Genomic DNA, 18,203 nt, shown 5'->3' with positions numbered 1-18,203 from the left:
GCTCTCTTCACAAAGAGGCCACCCCCCCCCCCGCCACCCCCCCTTTATTTCTACCCACAAAGCCCTCCAATGTCAGTTAAGTACTAAGAATACACGGGCATGCTAGAGAACAGAGAATACTGCCACCCAGATCATGTTCTCACACTTCCAAAGGTGTCGTGCTAACGAAGTTTTCAGTAGGCTAAATTCTGAAAAATAGCACAGTGGTTTTCTTGTCTCAGCTAAGGTGTGCCTGCAGAGCCCAGAAGTGAAGCACGTCTCACAGATGGGAAATCTAGGTAAAAGTGAAGTGTGGAATTGTCAATGGGCCCAGTGTCACGGTGATGAGAGTGCTATCGCCGGTTATCAATTGTTGCGGCTGATTCTATTTGGCTGGCGGGTGACCGTCCTGTGGCTTTTAAACTTCCGGGGTGGCCAGTGCTGTGACACCACTGACTGTGGGTATGGTGGGGTACGGTTGGGGGGGGGGTGCCCCAGATTGTGTGGAGTAAGGATATGTCATAGCGGGGCAGGCATCCCTGGGTACAGCAGATAAGGAGAGAGAGAAAGAGCGAGAGAGAGAGAGAGAGAGAGGACGAGAGAGAGCAAAAGAGAGGGCAGGAGTGAGACAGAGTGTGAGAGAGAGAGAGACAGACCTAATCCCCTCCAACACTGCAGTACCGAGGGGGATAAAGTGGCAGGTTTGCAAACAGACAGGAAAAAAGCGATGTAGCCGGCAGCGTCCCTATAAAAACCCGCTCTCCGAGGGGCCGGAGCTACATCCCTCCGGCCTAAATCCATTACAGAGATAACGATGTTTAACCGGCTCCGCGGGCCCGGCCCGGGGGACGCCCTGCTAATCGCGCCGGAGACGAGGAGCGCTACGCGCCTCAGGTTCTCCCCGCCTTTCTCTCGCATCTCACACAACGGGCGAGCACAGACCTACAGCGCTTCGCTGAAACGACGCAGGAAGTCCGTGCGGCAGAACGGTCACGGCTGATTTTACATCTTCAGCGCCAGCTGACCACTGAACGACTACAGCGGTGTATCCAAACCGTGAGGGCGGACGGACCGTGAGGGGAAATGCACATGCGAGCCCCTCCGCAGACAGTCAGTCTCAACACGCCACAGCCTGATTAGCAAACTGCTATTTTGACGCGCGTTAAAAATGACCTTTGTTGCGTACTTATGCTGCATTTTAATGCGGGGTGAGTCAGACAGGATGCAGTCGCTCGTTAATTGGGCTGTGGGCTCAGTAAGTTCGGGAAGCTCTGCGCTAAAGGGAATGGAGGCTAAAATACGCTGTGTTAAGACTTTATATTCGTGAGGTCGACCGGCAAGACAAATTCAGGAGCTCGTTATAATGTTTGTGGATGGAAAAATCCCGATTTTTCCCAAGGAGCGGAGCGGAACGGGCTCTGGGAAGCGGAATCCCGGCTCGGGAACTGCGGCGGGACTGGTGTCACGCCCCCATGAATCATGACCTTTTTCAATGGCTCCACTCTGGGGGAAAAAAAACCTTTTAATTTAATCAACACAGAGTGGGCGTAATTCATCATCAGCCAGCCCCCCCGCTCTCCTCCTCGGGATATTGCTCACGCCGCCGGGCCGCTGCGCGGGGGGCGGGGCCTCACCGAACGCGCCGGGCTGCTTAACTGCAGCCGCTACGGTACAGTAAAGGCTGCGATTCTTTGAAAGCGGCGGTCTATTTTGACACCGTCCTTTCGAAGAAGCTCAGGCCCGATTTGCGCCGGCCGCCGCGCCCAGAGATCGCCGCCAGGCAAAGACCTGACAGATTACTGGCGAGAAGAGGCAGTAAACGCCGAGGACGTCACCTTAATCATCCCCGTGATAAACGTCCCGAGCGAGGACCGAACACGTTTCTGTAAGCGCGACGAACCCGGCTGTGCCGCGGCAGGGAAAACCCCGGTCGAAAGTCAGAGGCCATTGTTCGTTTTGGCAGTTACTGTCTGTCATTTGGTGGGGAAATGGGCAAGCCGCCGCGGCGAGCTCTGCTTCTCCGTGGCTGCGAGGGGATTAATGGCGCTAAATCTCCGGGATGCGCGGGGCGCTATAATCGCCATCGTAGCGCTGGGCCGGGGAGCAGATGTCACATGGTCCGCGGGGTAAAGACCCCGGAGTTATGTGGACCAACCGCTGGACCACACGGGTGCGTCCGCCACAAAGCCAGCGGGGGGAGGGGAGGGGGTGGCGGTATGGGGCAGAGGGGCATAAGGGTTTTGTACATGCAGTCGGGCAGTGGCGAGGCTTTCCAGCACGGTAAAGCAACAGCAAAAGAAAATTCTACTAGTGTACCAGCTTAAGATTCAGCATACAGAACCTCACCTGAGCCCTAACCAATAAGAGACAGCTAAGAGACAGAGTGCTAATGGAAGTCATTATCTTACCGTTAAAAAAAACACCTTGAAGGAAAAATAGGTCAGACTAAATAAACAGGTAGCTAAAACAGTTCCACTGTTATAATTCTCAAATTATATTAAATACAAAAACATTAGCATCAGGCGTATAAAGCCCTGAGGTGATATTTATTATTCAGAGGCGATAAACCTCATTACCTAAGATAAACCTAAAAAAATAAATAACTACTCAATTACTGTAGGTCTTATTGAATTTTGCATTGCAGATACAATGGCCAGCGCGGCCTACTCCACTGAACATTCATGTAATCTCTGCATGCGTTGAAAAAGCACACTGCTCAATGCTGCATCAGTTTTCAGGAAGTTGTGAATAGCCAAATTATAATAACTAAAAGAAAAACACCTGCAAAAATGCTTCAAAAACTACCAGCATTCTGCAAAACCCACAGAATCCTCGAAAAAGAGTGTAACACTTCAAACTTTGTATTCAGTGAAGAGACCTATTTTTCTCACTCTCCATATTTCACTTGAATAGATACCAACTTCATCCTTTCAAATGAAAATTTCCCCCTATTTGAGTCATCCACTTTGGTTTTCCTGCTTATCTTGCAGCTTGGGTATCTACAGGCACCATAAAAAAGGATTTGCACATATGTCTTAAGAGTATATTAAGAGTTATACACTTAAATAAAACATCCCAAAGTCTGTCATAGCGTGCATGGTGGGTATTTTCCTTTTAATCTTAATCAAAGGAATGAATCAGCATTTCTTCCGGAAATATCTAGCCTTATGACACGCAATACATCTAAAACGTAAGGTCCAAGGCAAAGAGTCTGCAAATAAAGGAACCATAGGATGGTTAAAAAAATGAATGTGTGTGAGTAGATCCTTTTCATTATGATAAAAACAAAAAGGTATTTTGTGGTGGGCTAAAATCTTTTCTTCATGTAAATGTAAAACTATTTTGACCATAATAACATTTATTTGTCAATGAGGCCCAGTTTGCATGTCTACATGTTACATCAGACACCATACAAAATTATTCACCATCACACCAGTCTGGCCAAAGACAAACATTGATCTATACCACTGAATTCACTCCACTATCTAGAAACCAACTCACTGCCTTGACTTGGTATTGCAGTGGGTTCCCACACATATTGATTTAGTGCATATAAACAGCATTCTTGGCTTTTTCAGAAGTTGATTAAACTTAATGAGCTGTACCTTGATATGTTTGACTCCACAGCTCACAAGCTTGCTTGGCTGGTATAGATCCCACGATATGTCAAATATCTGCCAAAAGGATTACAAGACACATACATATTTTATAAAAATGTGTTGTTATGAAAGGTTTTGTTAACTAAACATAGGCCTAGATGATACGGTACAATTCAATCTCAGTGTAAATAGAGTGTTTTCACATCTTAAAGATCAAAAGATTTGGGAACTCAGTTACCAAACAGCCCTTTCCTTAGACACGCTATTGAAAGTTAAAGATAACATACAGTGAACAGAATATTCAATAAACAGAAATGAATTAATAAATCTGGACCTCTTTACGTATTTTACTGTAAATGTAATCCACTCATGGGTGTAATACTGAACCCCTAACAGGCTGTGGCCAAATGATCAACACTGTAATACAATAACCAGCAAGGCTAAAGAAGTATATTTATTTTGCTGGAGAGACTTTTCAAAATAAATGTCCACAGTTCATAAACTTCTGTCCAGGCTGCTTCAGTTCTTAAAACCAGGGGTAACATTATCAAAATTACTGTCATTAAAAAGTACCGGGAGGCTGCAGTTGTTTTTGGCAATGCTTACAAGTAGTCATGCCTTGTAATTTTTATATCAGATCAATTTAAATAGTTCATTTCTGACTTGGCACCCAAGAGGAATAATCTGATATTATTAACATAGAGAAGGATTCAATTCAATCTTAAACATTTGTGGTACAGATTTTTTAAATGTACAATTCAACAGACATGCATTTTATAAAAGACAGTTCCATAAATGTATATTTATTGCTCAACAAAGCATTTTACCTGAAGTTCCCTTTCAGTGTATCAACTCCTAGGTTATGAGAATTCATAAGTATCATATGTGGGACAAATTTACTATGACTTTGTTTATATTCAAAATTCCATATTCCAATTCCAACTCCGTGTTCTACTGTGAGATTCTTTTTGGAAATGATGTTACTGCATCAGAAATAATAAACTATGGGCCAGATGTACATAAGCTACATAAAACTCACAGCGCTAAATGCAGCCTGACTAGGGTATTTTGGTGCGTACGCAGTCAACATGAAATTATCATCGTATTTACTAAGGCTACAGCTTATTACGCAATCAGCAGATGGGACTGCCTACTAATTGCATTTTGCATATGAAGCAGAGCTTAAAGGGCACAGTTAAAAAACACCTATTTAGTGCACTGAATATCTTCATCGGATGTGGGGAAATTGATGTGCCTTCAGGCGCAACATAAGAGCAGATTTTTTTTAAACTTCAAGCACTTGTAATCGTCGCTAAAGTTGTGCATGTAATCTCAATCATTTCCCACTGCTGCGCATTTAATTAATCCATTCATGGTTAAATAAATTCATTTTTGAACACTGTGATTTCTGCTCATTTTCTGTTTTCTGTGATTTTTTAGCAACTTAGCCAGTGACTGCTGTGACTTTAATCAATAACAAAAACCCAGCCTTAATTATTGTGTGGCTGCTTAATCTGTAGGCTACCATTCAATGATTTCTTGCTTGAGGGAGTTGAAATAGTGCACGGTAAAATGAAATAGTGAGTTGAAATAGTGCGCAGTAAAATTAACTAGCAGAGTACATATGGTCCTACTCTGGAGTTGATTTAACACTGGACATTTTATTGTGTATATTCTTGTTGCAAAGATTCTATCCATGCACTTTCAAGCCCATACCCGTGTCTCTGTCTTGCTAGCGCCTTGATTTACGCCTGCTCTTTGGAGGCAGAGAAATTTCACACAAAAATCGACCTCCGTTAATTGCGTGACCTTTAGCAAATGTAAATGACATGCACGCTGCGTTTTCAGCCCCGTGTGCCTGTTTGATACATAAGACGCATGTTTCTGCGGCAGAATGCGTCATATTTGTGCCTGCAGCTAGCCGCAACGGCCTTAGTAAATCAGGTACTACGCACCATATATTTAAATCATTTGTAGGGAATTCTGATGATTCCGTTTTCAATTCTATGCAAGAGAGCATCTTCCTGTAACTGAAGCCTCAAAAAAAGATATCTAATAATGTTTTTTTTTTTTCATTTCAATTAATTAAGTGCTTCCACACAGTTGGCCTTGAGTGCCCACAATCAATACGCCCTATCCCATTTATGTCTCCTGTGAGTGTGTGTTTTGTTTGCAGAAGCATGAAAACAATTTCGGATGAGACGTGTAATCGATACCGGGTGCGTGAGAAAAACAGAAGGGGGGAGCGTTACGTTACCCTGTCCGTGTGGCCAGGGGCTGCAGCGAGCACCTTTCCTCTTCTCCAGTCCCAAACACAGATCGTATTCTTTGCGTCCAAACCCACAGACACCAAACACTGCAAAGTACAGTTCACAGTCACTGAACATACAGTAAGAGGGTATATGACTAGAGGTCATTTAGGCCATATTTATAATTGTATTGCCATGTAGGCATGTTATTTCATGAATTAATAGCTCGCTGTGAGAATCCATAAGCATAAAATTTATTTTATCCTGGTTTTCTTCTAGACCCTCTGTTTCTATTTTCTTTCCATTTCTTGTTGCCTTTCTTGGTAATCCTTCTATAGCTCCTGTGGTAGTCGTGTGCTGTTGTTGTTCTGTTGTCATTATGGAGAAAAAAATTTAGTTTTAAGTGACTCTTGAGTCTTTTAGGATTATATCAACAAGAAGAAGTCTGAATCTGCCTGTTGTTTGCTAAACAATCATTAGCTGTACACAAATAGATGTTCACTAATTGTCTTTTAAAGTTGTTGTAAAGGATGTGTTTCTACATGTCCTCTGGTAGCGATTCTCACTCCCATTGCACAAAGTAATTATTTGTTTGGGATATTGTCGACAAAGTTAATCCGACACCCTTCACCATTCGCTGCGTTTTTGTGTGGATCTTTTATTGAGCAAATATTTTTCCAAATCCTCTCAAATATGTTTCCAAATCTTCTCCACTGTGGGGGGAAATAAACAGCCTCAGCAAACAGCGCTTGAGGAATCTGTGTTACGCGTGTTCCAAAGATCAAAGACATTGTATATTACATTAAATGCAATAATGAACCAGTTATTCATCTATCTGGGCCCAGGTAATTGAAGCTGACCTGGGTAAGACAATCAGAATGGCGTCACTGTACACGATAAACAAAACAGTTCAGTAAACTGGGATAGCTAGGATAACTATCCAAATGAAATAGGGACTATTGTCTATTTTCCTGCACAACAAGGGCATTCTGAATCATCAAATGAAATTGACATCCTACAAATCCATGCTCAAATTATATACTTAATGCATTTACCCATAAAAAGTTGCACAAAATTAAACCAAAAAAAGGAAAAAGATTCCTTTTAAATGACCGGATTGGCTAAACTGTGTTAAAGGAGGAGACTGGAATCTGAGCTTCATCTCAGACTCCTGATAGACTCTAAACACATTGTGAAGTCCCACATAAAGGCAGAGGTGCACAGCCCGCACTGCAGCCAAAGTAAGTCATAATTCCCCCAGAATCCCGTGCTCTCCATATGTTTCCTGAGCGTATGCAAATGTTCCAATCATGCTTTGTGAACACCCGCGGTACATAATCCTGCTGTAGGAGGCAAAGCCCTTGGGCTGAGGGAGGTATTCGCAGGGATAAACAGAGTGTTTCATGCCCATGAAATATTGATTTTTGAAATGTGAATTTTGTAGCAACAACAGACGGCGCATCAACCCTGGCAAGGGTCCCTCGGAGAGCTGGCAATGGCCAGGCTGCGTAGCTCAAGGGGGGGAGGAAGTGTATCAAGGGTTTAAAGACTTCCTTCTGCGGTGAGCTCAAGCTCCAGACAGGAAGATGGGGGGGAAAAGTCCCCAGGGTCTCTCCATTCACCATTCAGCTGTCTGCAGCCTGAGGGTGTTTCCACAGCCGCGGCCTATTGACGGCTTGATTGAACTTGGGAGCCCAACACCCTCATTAGCATTCCACTCAATATAGAGACGGTGGAATTCTTGAACTGCAGCTTTCTAAGGATCCTCCCCTTTCAGCTATTTGAAGGCCACCAGGTGAGCTACCAGAAATGTGTTTCTTGCATGTGGACCACAGCAGCTGAGACCAGCTGAAAGCTGATAAAAAGCTGATAAAAAAATAAAAAGCACACCTGTTGAAGAATCATCTTGACAGGTTGATTATTTGGAGGGGTGGTTTTGGTGAGCTGTTGTGCGTGTGTGTGCTTGTGTGCGTGACCAATAATTTAATTAAATAAATGTATGACCAATGACTCATGAAAAGCTTTTCATCACTCAGTAACATGTACAGATTGTATGTGTATATGATGCAATGACAGGGCAGTACCTGTCCCTCAAGGTCAAAGGCCAGGCAGGCGATGCCATGTGTGTGCACGTCCTTGAGAATGGACACCGTCTGCACTGTGTAGGAGTCCCACACACAAATGTAGGGCTCCTTGCCCACTTGACCAGTGGCCACCAGCACACGCTCCGGATGCAGGGCTAAACTGGAGAGAGAGAGACAGACATTAATGAGAAAGAAAGGGAAAGAAAGATACTGAGGTAGACAATAGTTAACGGTCAACAAGCAGGGGTCAGCAGGCCAGGTCCTCATCGGCTCCAGTTCTCCAAATCCTTCAGGTTGTTGCACGTACGAAGCCACGCCTCCATCATACAATATAAATGGACTTCACACAGCAAAAAAGCCTGTCTTAAGTGTTTTAGTCTTGTAATTTAGACTCTCAAGTTGAAAATATTTGCTTGTTTAAAGTTTCTTATTGCTTGTCGAATGAAATTATACTTGTAATGAGTCAAACTGTCTCTCTTATTCCATGGTTTTTGCAGTGCATGCCATAGGGCAGTCATGACATGCCATGTATTTAAGATTCTGTATTTCTTAACTTACAAATCTCAGTTTACAAACTGCAGAGAGAGACAGAGAGACGCAGAGTCAATCATGGGCTGTGCCTGCAGATCATCCATCTGTTCATCATAGCAGGCTTTGATCACAGCCACATTTCAAAAGCATTGTGAGTTTCGCTTCGGCAGAGAAGCTGTTCAAAAGCCTGAGCAAGTCAAACCAGTGGGTGGTTACAGTAAATGATTCACAGAAATTTGCAAGCACAACTACACAACAAGCAAACGCTCCTGTACTCCTCCTCACAATATCACAGCGATGGCTGGGGCTCGCTTCCCCAGCTCCATGCGAAAGGAATGACGTAACGAACACGGAATTGAAATTCAGATGATGCGAGCAGCCTCAGGCCGCTGCAGAGATAACGAGCACAGGGGAGAACGTGCGAGCTTTCAGCCGCAGCAGGAGGCGAACCCTGGGCAGGGTCAGGTAACCCACGCGACACAAATACTTCTGGCATATTGCCCAAAGACATGGTCATGGCCCTGTGCGTTCTGTGCCACGCTTCACATGGGGGATCAGATTAGAGCTACCGTGTGTGCTCCGTCCGAGGGAAAGTGACCCTGGGCCGTCCGTACACCACAGTGGTGCTCGGTGTTTGGGGCAGCGCAACTCACAAAGTTAATTGGAAATGTTTAAAAACTACTCCAATACACATTATGTTGGCCAGTTGGGAATGGCTGCCAGCATCCAGCCCCATCACTTTCCATTAATGTACCCTTTAGCCCTTTGTGGTTTCCTGGACCCTCTCTGAATAGAGAGAAAGACATAGCCTACATACAGATGAATACTAAAAAGGGGGAGGGTGGAGGAGTGAGAAGAGAGAAGGAGTTAGAGAGAGATACAAAGAAAGAGCGAAGGAAAGAAATGGACAGAGACACAGAAGCAGAGAGCTCCCTCAGGAACAGGGGCTCCACTAGGTACTTCAGATACATTTTGAGTCTGTGTTATCATTGTACAGTCATAGCACAGCGTGACAGCATAGCATCACACAACAGAGTAAGTGATGTATCAGAGAGACAGTGTTGTGTCGCACAGCACAGTGACAGCATTGTGTTACTGTTCTAAGGTAATCTTCTCCCTGTTCCACAGCTGTTCCCACATTGACCAGCCCTACAGCTGCGTTTGATTGGTTAATCAGATCTGCCACCAATCTGTCAGACCCTCCATAAAAAGAAAGCATGAAAACACAAATACAGGCAGTACCACAGACTAATAGACAAACATGGGCCCTTGTGATTGGCATTCATGATTAATGCAGTAATAATCGGGGTGGTTCTTCTTTAGAATAAAAGCTTCTCAATATTTTAGAAGCAAAACTATGGCAGATGAATGGAAGCCATTTTAGAAACACACCGAAGCAATAGACCAGTAGTTCAGAAATTCACTTCAAAGAGATAAATGAGTCAGACTAGGTATGAATGCAAGACAAAGTTGATATATGTTCAAGTTGAAAAATCTTGTCTGAATCCCTTAAGTATTCAAACATGGAGACAATTCAGTGTTGTTCACATCTGCGAATTAAACTACCTGCGTGTCTCAGTGTCTGACTATTTAGTTTTTGCTCCCTCTCTGCTCTTGCTCCCGCTTTTATTTCTGTTTCTTCCAAGGTCAGAAAAACAGTGCATGCAACAGGGCAGAAGTCTATAACACTCAGGGCCTGATTCACTATGACTTTTAGCACACGCAGAACCTTTTAGCACACATAAAACCAACAACATGACCAATGACTGGTCATGGTATTTGTTTTGCACCAATCACCAAAGGTTTTACACATGTTAAAAGTCATAGTAAATCAGGCCCTGAATGTCTCCAGTTTCCATCCTTCAACTTGCAGTTTTTTTCAGTACAGATCTTTCGCATGCAGTAGAAGCCCAAAATCTGACAAGAGCTTTCAGCAATAAATTCCAAATCCTTAACCACAGGACTGCTGAATTACAGTGTGCAGGGACCATAGAACAAACGAAAAAATAACAATAAAAAAGACAAGTTTCTCTGCCTTTTAAATACATACGCGCTGGTGTCTTATGAGCTTCTACCAGGGGAATTTTTTACTTTTCACTGACGCTGCTGTTAGCATTGTTGTTCTTATTGCTTATTGCAGTTGAGGATCTGAGCCGCGCAGCTTTGTTCTGCTATTACATAAAGCAACAAACAAGCAGTCGTGTTTCTAGCTGTGATGTTATCCATCTGCCAGGCGGATAAGAGGAACTCTGGCTGGGGCGGGTTTTCCAGCAGCTTCCACCATCTGCGTGAGGAGCCCATGGCGGTAAGGAAACCATCAGCTGCGACAGAGACTGGATTTAGGGGGAGGGGTGTCACGACGAACATCCCCTGTTCAGTGTCCCACAGCGCTGACGCGGGAGTGGCATCGGACCCAAGGCAGACCCTGCCCGCCCAGCACCGCCCGGTTCATCGGCGGGCTGGGCGATGCGGCAGCAGATGTGATGGTGTGAGAGGTCACTCTCTGCAGGTTAAAGAGGGGAGAGCAGTATTGCCCTTCTCTCCTACCCCCCACTGCAGGCTCACGCACCACTAGCCAAAAGCCTGCAGTCATGTATGTGACTGTGACATGAACAGTACTGAAAGCCGTACTAGGAAGGGGACCAAAATATTCCATGAGAAATTATTTGGAGACCAAGAGCCATTGGGGTGGAGGGGGGGGCATGGTCCACATAAAAAGATGCCAAATCAGTCTAAACAGGGAAGCTTCCCCCCTGAGAGACACAGAGCCCTGAAAACTCACACCTCCCCCCCCCCCCTTTATGGCTGCAGGTACATGATTATCACATATCACAATGCAATCACAGAGCACGCTGCCTCCATTCTCACTGCCATTCCATTGCATCTCCTACACTATACCCAGGAAACCTCTGTGGTGTCAGCGTGTTGCGTAACGCCCCCCCCCCCCCCTCCTCCAGATCCAGGCGCGCTCCTCGGCTGAGCGACAGCCGGCGGTCTGATGGGCGGAGCCTCTCGCAGCGGCGGCGGGCTACGTCCCAGGCGGGGCTGAACGACTCACTGGGCAATTCTTCCCCCTGCCTCGTCCTGTTATGCATTTCGCACTGCGCCTCGGCTCCCTCCATCGCATGTAAGAGCAACAGAAATGGCAGTACTGCCAACTGGGCCACAAATGTTTTAACTGTGGGCCACAGGGGCTCTAATTACAGCATGTATTAGGGTGACTGGTTACAGGGGTTATAACTGCAGCAGGTCACAGAGGTTATAACTATGGTCATAAGCTTCCAGGCAGCAGGTCACAGAGGTTATAACTATGGTCATAAGCTTCCAGGCAGCAAGTCACAGAGGTTATAACTATGGTCATAAGCTTCCAGGCAGCAGGTCACATAGGTTATTGCCTAACTATGGTCATAAGCTTCCAGGCAGCAGGTCACACAGGTTATATCTGCGGTCATGAGCTTTCAGGTAGCAGCTCACAGAGGTTACAGCTGTGGTTATGAGGTTTCAAGCAGCAAGCCACAGAGGTTATAACTGTGGTCGTAAGCTTTCAGCACCAGGTCACAGAGGTTACAACTGGAATGCACACTCAGGCAATAGGCCGCAGAGGCTTAGAGCCAGCTGGTCACACAAAGTGACATAAGGCTGCTTCTTTTTTTAGGGGAGTTCCACAGAGACTTATCCCCCGTATCAGGGGAATTCGCACAGCGAGTCTCATTTGCATTTCATCCGAGATTGCTTTCCCCACACAGCCACGGATCAGAAATGGCTCTTTACTCTGGGGCTGTAATTCCCCTATTCAGTGCTGGGGGTTCAGAGAGCCGATAGCGGGAGCCGGCGGTGGAATACAGGCTTGAAGAACAGCGGCGATCAGAGGGAAGGCCTCTCCTAATGGAAGAAGGGTTTAATCTTATCTCTCCACTGCCTCTGTAGCCTAGGCGCTTCGACCAGGCATTGTCCCTGATTTCCTCTACCGAGAATTACATAACCGTATCTAAGCACCTAAAAATAATATAAGGAGGCAGAGAAAAACAGCCAGGCTCTATACATAAGGATACATAAGAGTCCTGCGTGCAGTTGGGATGCCGTCTATGGTACCACGTGCGCTCCTCTCAGCATATAGGCCACATTTAACACACAGAACCGCAGTGCCCGCTGCCCTCCGGGGCTGCTGTGAACACAGCAGGCGTGTGGTTTCACAGTACAATGCACAGCCAGCCTGTGTTCTGGGGATTACCGGCCAGCAAAGATCGTGCGCTGCGGAAAGATCCTAATCTCACGCGCTCGCATGCCGATCCCTGCGAAATCTCGTTGCGCCGCAGCGAACGAGCGCGCTCACCGTGACGCCACGTAACGCGCGTCCGGCGCTCTGCTCTCCGTTCCGCTACGCTCTGCCGAGGGGACGAGCGGAATGCGCGCGTGAAGAGGACAGCGACAGACCAGAAGCCCAAACTGATAGGCAGACTGTCGATTCGCCTCCAGCGCCAACTTAAAATGAGCTGGCGATGCTGGAGCGGGTGGGGGAGGAGCACGGGGTTGCTCCTCCTCTTTGGCCACCGCCCTGTTGAATCCCAGAGCCCGGGATGCCTGCAGGACATTGGACAGAAGCAGTCTCGCCTGCAGGCACACACACCTGAGGATGATAATAAGCATAGGTGCGTCTCGTTGCCTTTGCACGACCAGGCATAAATGCACAGCAGGCTGTGACTTTGGGGGAGAGACTCAGATGGGAAAAGCTCTGTTGGTACGATTGAGCGCGGTGGTGTCTTTCAATCTACCAGCCCTCTTTTGTGTTATAAAGGCATTATGTTCTGTTTTGCTTTTGTTTTCAAACTCCAGAGGGGGAGCAATAAAACATCAGTGGGCCATTTAACTGCCTTTTTTCTCTCCTCCTCTACCCACTTGTTTCAGCTGTCACCGTGCCTCAGACTCATTCCCTCTGTCAGCACAAGCAGGCATACTGTGAGATCAACAGCTCAATCCTCTCTCCGGAGAGGTACAACCTTTTGCAGTGAGCTGTTTTCTGTGGTGTGATGTGGTGCTTGTGTCAATATGCACAGCTGCATGGAGCAGTGCTGAAAACCAGACTTAAAGATTTTAGACAGCCCAACATGGCACATCTAGACCATACATTATATTCCATAAAATTTTGCTGCGTGAGAAAAAAAATCACTGCTTTTCCATAAACAAACACAACAAATAGTAGTTGCATGAGGCTTTGACCCAACTTTATTAGTTGTACGATTATGACACGTACACCACATACAGCAGGGTTGATAATTTCAATATGATTAAAAAAGAATTTTCTAGACATCATAAAAACATAAGTTGCCTTGCTTGTTGTCTGCTATGCACAGAAACAGCTCAAACACTCAGAACTAGCATCATCCCTCAGTAAATACACACAAACATTTCCCCAGGGATTATACACAATCAACAGAAAAAACAGCCAGTCTGCAGTATAGGAATGCAGTTGCCCCTTGCATGGTTCAGTCCCTGTTATTGCAAATTTAGAATGTGTTAGTTTATCTGTAATTGGTCCAGATGGGGCCAGACTCACAACTGAGCCAATCAGAAGTGAATGTGCTGACAGATTGTCATGAAAAACAATAAATCAATGCAAGGCAGAACCCCCATCCATCTGGAACTGCATCTAAGCCATCACAAGAAGATAGCCATCACTACTCCACAGTAGCCTTTGGAGTGATGATCTTTATCAGTTGCCAAGCAAGCATTTCACATAATGACGTGCAGTGTCAAGGTAATTATAAATTGACCTGCTGTATATGACACCATTTACAAACACAGCAATGAACTGGTAATAGTATGGAGATAACACTGTAAATAGCATAATAATCTTAGTGGAATACACTCTGATGTGTCAGTGGATTGGTGGGCGACATTTCATTGACACACTGGAGGATAGCACACAGTAGGTGAGTGTACAAGAAACAAAACTTCACATATTAGGTCTTAAGGATTAGAATTACCATTAAAACTGCCAATTCAGAACAACAACACAACTCTGAATGGAGCAGTTATTCCTACTTCTTCATAAATGCCATGCAATTTTATACTTTTTAAATTGGTAGCCAATGCATCTCTCATAACATATGATATTTACAAGGTAATGTAATAAACCTTTCGTCTTTCTTCAGTTTGAATGCATGTTCCATATTCAAAATAGTATTTTATCCCTCCAGGTAATCCAAACAGTCCAAACTCTAATCTTCCATGAGAAAATAGTGGAACAGCTACTGATTTATTTGAATTATATTTATGAATAATTCCACATCAGGTTTTCACTCAGGTCAACGCACATACCTACTCTTATACAAGCTGTACAGGATTTGTCCAGTGAAGGAATGTGTGTTTTGTGCCGGTCCTTTTGGATGTAGGCTATGTCTTGCATTAAAGTGAGCGCTTCTTTATCATCCAGTCTTGTTAGCATAATGGATGATGTGCTCTTGTGGTTCAGACCATATCAATCAAACTCATGCAGATCAAAGAGGTTTTCCTCAAATGTTTACCAGAGTGAAATACTGAGTCTCAAAAGGATCCATTCCTGTGCCTCTGCTGTTCCCAATTAGCATGTTTTCACCAAGGTCAGGTTGTTTGGGAACATGATGGCATTGCTAAGCAGGTGAAGCACATCCATTAAACCAGAGAAATCTCTCCCAGTGAAGCAACAAACAGCATTCTTAACAACACTGGTTCCCGAACGGCTCCAAATCTTTTATATTATTGCCAAGCCCTCGTAAAACAGAGATTTTGCATTCCGACTGTAAAAGCAGAGGTAAGGAAATGAGTGCAACTTGACTTCAGACATTAGCATTACCATGGAATTTCATGCATGAACTTAACCAGACTAGCCCTTTTCATATATAAGATATATTTTTTGAAAATGGATGCTTCTGAAGTTTCAAAGATGTCCTTCAATAGACTCCCATAAAATTTAAAGCAGGCTTTAAAAATGTACTTCTTACTAAAAACAGCAGTAAATTGGTTGCTGTTGTCGTGCACGAATAAGCTTATTACTCTGTATAATTCTGCTAGGCCCATGTGGTCTCAGGGAGCTAACTTCCCCCAGATTACTGAAGCTAAAACAAGTGACTGGGTAGTTTTACAGGGCCCCAAAATTACAGACCGGTTTTCATTATCAGCAGCATATATCAGAGACTCTTAATAATTAAAAAATAATTGTGCATTTCTTCACAATTACAATCTGGCAACCTCAAAGAGAATCAGTCAGGAATTGCAATCGGTACTCATCTATTTTCCACATACTGCACTGCCCTGGCCCAGCAAGGAGAGATAAGTATATCACTAGTCTTATTTAACAATTGCTCGTATTACTAATGAGATTTAAAGCCCCGCGACTTGCCTGTCAATGAGCACTGCAAGTCTATTTATCAGCCCATTGTCTGTCTTAAAGTTTATGGCTGTTGGAACTGAAGCTTGTAGGTTTAACGCCATTAAACTGCATAGCAGTCTGATTCGTTGAGAAGGAAGTCTCCTGTTCACTAGACTCATAGGCGCAAGGTTTTGTCTTCCGTTTGCTCGTCCGTTTCCCTGTTTCTTAACGCGCCAAAGTGATGCGTGGCTCACCGTCACGTGTGTAAATGTAAGCCCTGCCGCACTGATGATTGCACACAATGCGATACGCACCGCTACGGAAATAGCCTCTGCGGCTTCGGATTTTTCTCTAAGCACATGTATCTTTTTATAATCCCCTCCACCATCATGCACACACTCCACCTGCAAGTACAGCGGTGCCACTAATGGGGTTAGCCAGCAAGGCCATAGCAGACACAGCAAGCTCAGAAAGCTTTCTATTTACTTACACAGTACAATACAGTGGCATAATCCATTCTCACCCCTCCTGTCTGCTCCACATTTAAGATACAGACTCAATAGCTACTTCCATCATACTCCTTCTTTATACTTTTGGGGTGTAGGTGACTTATCTCCACTTCTACAATTACTTTCACCCTTAACCCTTGCCCACCCTTCTGGGTAGATACAATTAACCACTGGTCAGTGCAGGGGTTGGGCTCTGGCTGCTCTGATTGGTTGGATGACTGCAGGGTTGGCAATGCTGCCCCAGGCAGCTCAGGCTGCTCTGATTGGTTGGATGACTGGAGGGTGGGCAATGCTGCCCCCGGCAGCTCTGGCTGTTCTGATTGGTTGGGTCACTCTTGGGTCACACAACTCCTATCAAGCGTTTTGTCACCAGTGGCAACGTGCGGGGATGTGTGGTTGAAGGAGAGACTAAAATGAAACTGCTCCTCAGAACATAATCAGTGCAGCGGAGGACAGATGGGCCACAGCAGATCTTTCACTCCAGGGCGGCAGAGTCGAAGTTTGGGACACGCACGGCAGACCCTTTACAGTTGCAGAGGGATTCAAAAGAGGAGCCATCCACTGCCTTCCCCTGATATGAACCTCAGACACGGCACCCACTGACAGTGAGACAAGCTTTTCTCTGACAAAAGATATTCATTCCGTTCCGTGTGAGCCGATTCGAGTGCATCCCTCTCAGGTCCTCCTTTTGTTCACTTTTCATCATCCCGCTTTCTCAGAAATGTGAGACGGAACAGCGACTATTGTTCCTCTGGATGGGCTGACAGAACTGTGCCATCACAATTAAGCAATTATCTCTCTCCCGCTAGTCTAGACCCACACGGGGGACGACACGCTATAAAAATAATCACCTAAAAATTCAGCTATCTTTTTTCAACTGTTCCTAAACTGAGTTCAGAGCATCACATCATCTTAACGGTACGCTCTGATATTCAGTATGCTGTGATGGGAATGCAGGCAGTCGTACTGTATTGCCAGGAAATAGCTGTCAGAGCAGTCGATCCTCAAACACCTGAAAACTTCATAGTTGCAACGAGTGCTCCACTAACTCACTGGAACTCATCTGCATATAGCCTTCACCTACAGATAATGACTTCCCCAGATCACCACTGCACAATAAAATGGTCAGGGTTAAATCAACTCTCAGAAAGTACATATTGGTCCCTATTGGTCTACTTAGAGTTGAATCAATACTGGACATTCCTCTGTGTGTCTCTCTGAGAAAGCCCTTCTGCAGTAGCTAATGCAGCTGGCTGAGGCGGCTGTGTGGGAGGCTCCCTCGTTCACTCCCAGGCTCCCGCCTCGCAGTCCCCGGGCTGGGAGCAGGGACATCACGCGGCCTTTTTCCTTCGGCTCGGTCGCCGTGTTTCCAAACGCACCGGGGCTGAACGGGCGCCGCGACACGCTGACAGAAATAACGCCCCTGCGCGCTAACTGAAAGTGGCCCGTGTAAATTAAGACCAGTGCTGCAATTAAGCTGTAAATGAAAAGCAGCTCCGCGCCGCCGTCTGTCCGCCGACACGCGCGCGCGAGTGCAGCCAGGCTCTCCCTGCAGATGCTGATGGATGCTGAAAGGCGGGAAGCCCGATGTTCTACGGCTGTCTGGATCCTGCTTTTCAGCTTCCCCATTAGCGGCCTCTCTAACAGACCTGTTAAAGCAGAGGGATGACCACTGCAGAAGTCATGCGTGGATCGTACAGCACCCAATTACTGAGAAACGCCTCCCAAACGGCTCTCAGGACGGCATCCTATGGACATTAATTACAAAATCCAGCAACCCTCTGCAATGCTCATTCACACACATGCGGATACAAAGACTAATCCCATACATACACAGGAGGAAGTTGTCGCCAAAATGAAAGAGACAAATGAGTGGGGAAAATAGAGAGAGGAAGAGAGAGAAA

General features: G+C 45.5%; 1 protein-coding gene across 1 annotated transcript in view; it reads right to left on the bottom strand.

The window, feature by feature from the left end:
* eml5 (EMAP like 5) overlaps window positions 1-18,203 on the bottom strand; it is a 68,465-nt gene that overhangs the window by 39,164 nt on the left and 11,098 nt on the right. The window contains exons 2-4 of the mRNA XM_064328474.1: window positions 7,912-8,071; window positions 5,836-5,934; window positions 3,585-3,653 (exon numbers count right to left, since the gene is read on the bottom strand). Coding sequence (XP_064184544.1) covers window positions 3,585-3,653; window positions 5,836-5,934; window positions 7,912-8,071 — 328 coding nt within the window. The remainder of the gene's footprint in view (window positions 1-3,584; window positions 3,654-5,835; window positions 5,935-7,911; window positions 8,072-18,203) is intronic.

This window comes from Anguilla rostrata, chromosome 1, assembly GCF_018555375.3.
Source record: "Anguilla rostrata isolate EN2019 chromosome 1, ASM1855537v3, whole genome shotgun sequence".
Lineage (NCBI taxonomy): Eukaryota > Metazoa > Chordata > Actinopteri > Anguilliformes > Anguillidae > Anguilla > Anguilla rostrata.
This window is presented reverse-complemented; position numbering and strand designations above follow the sequence as displayed.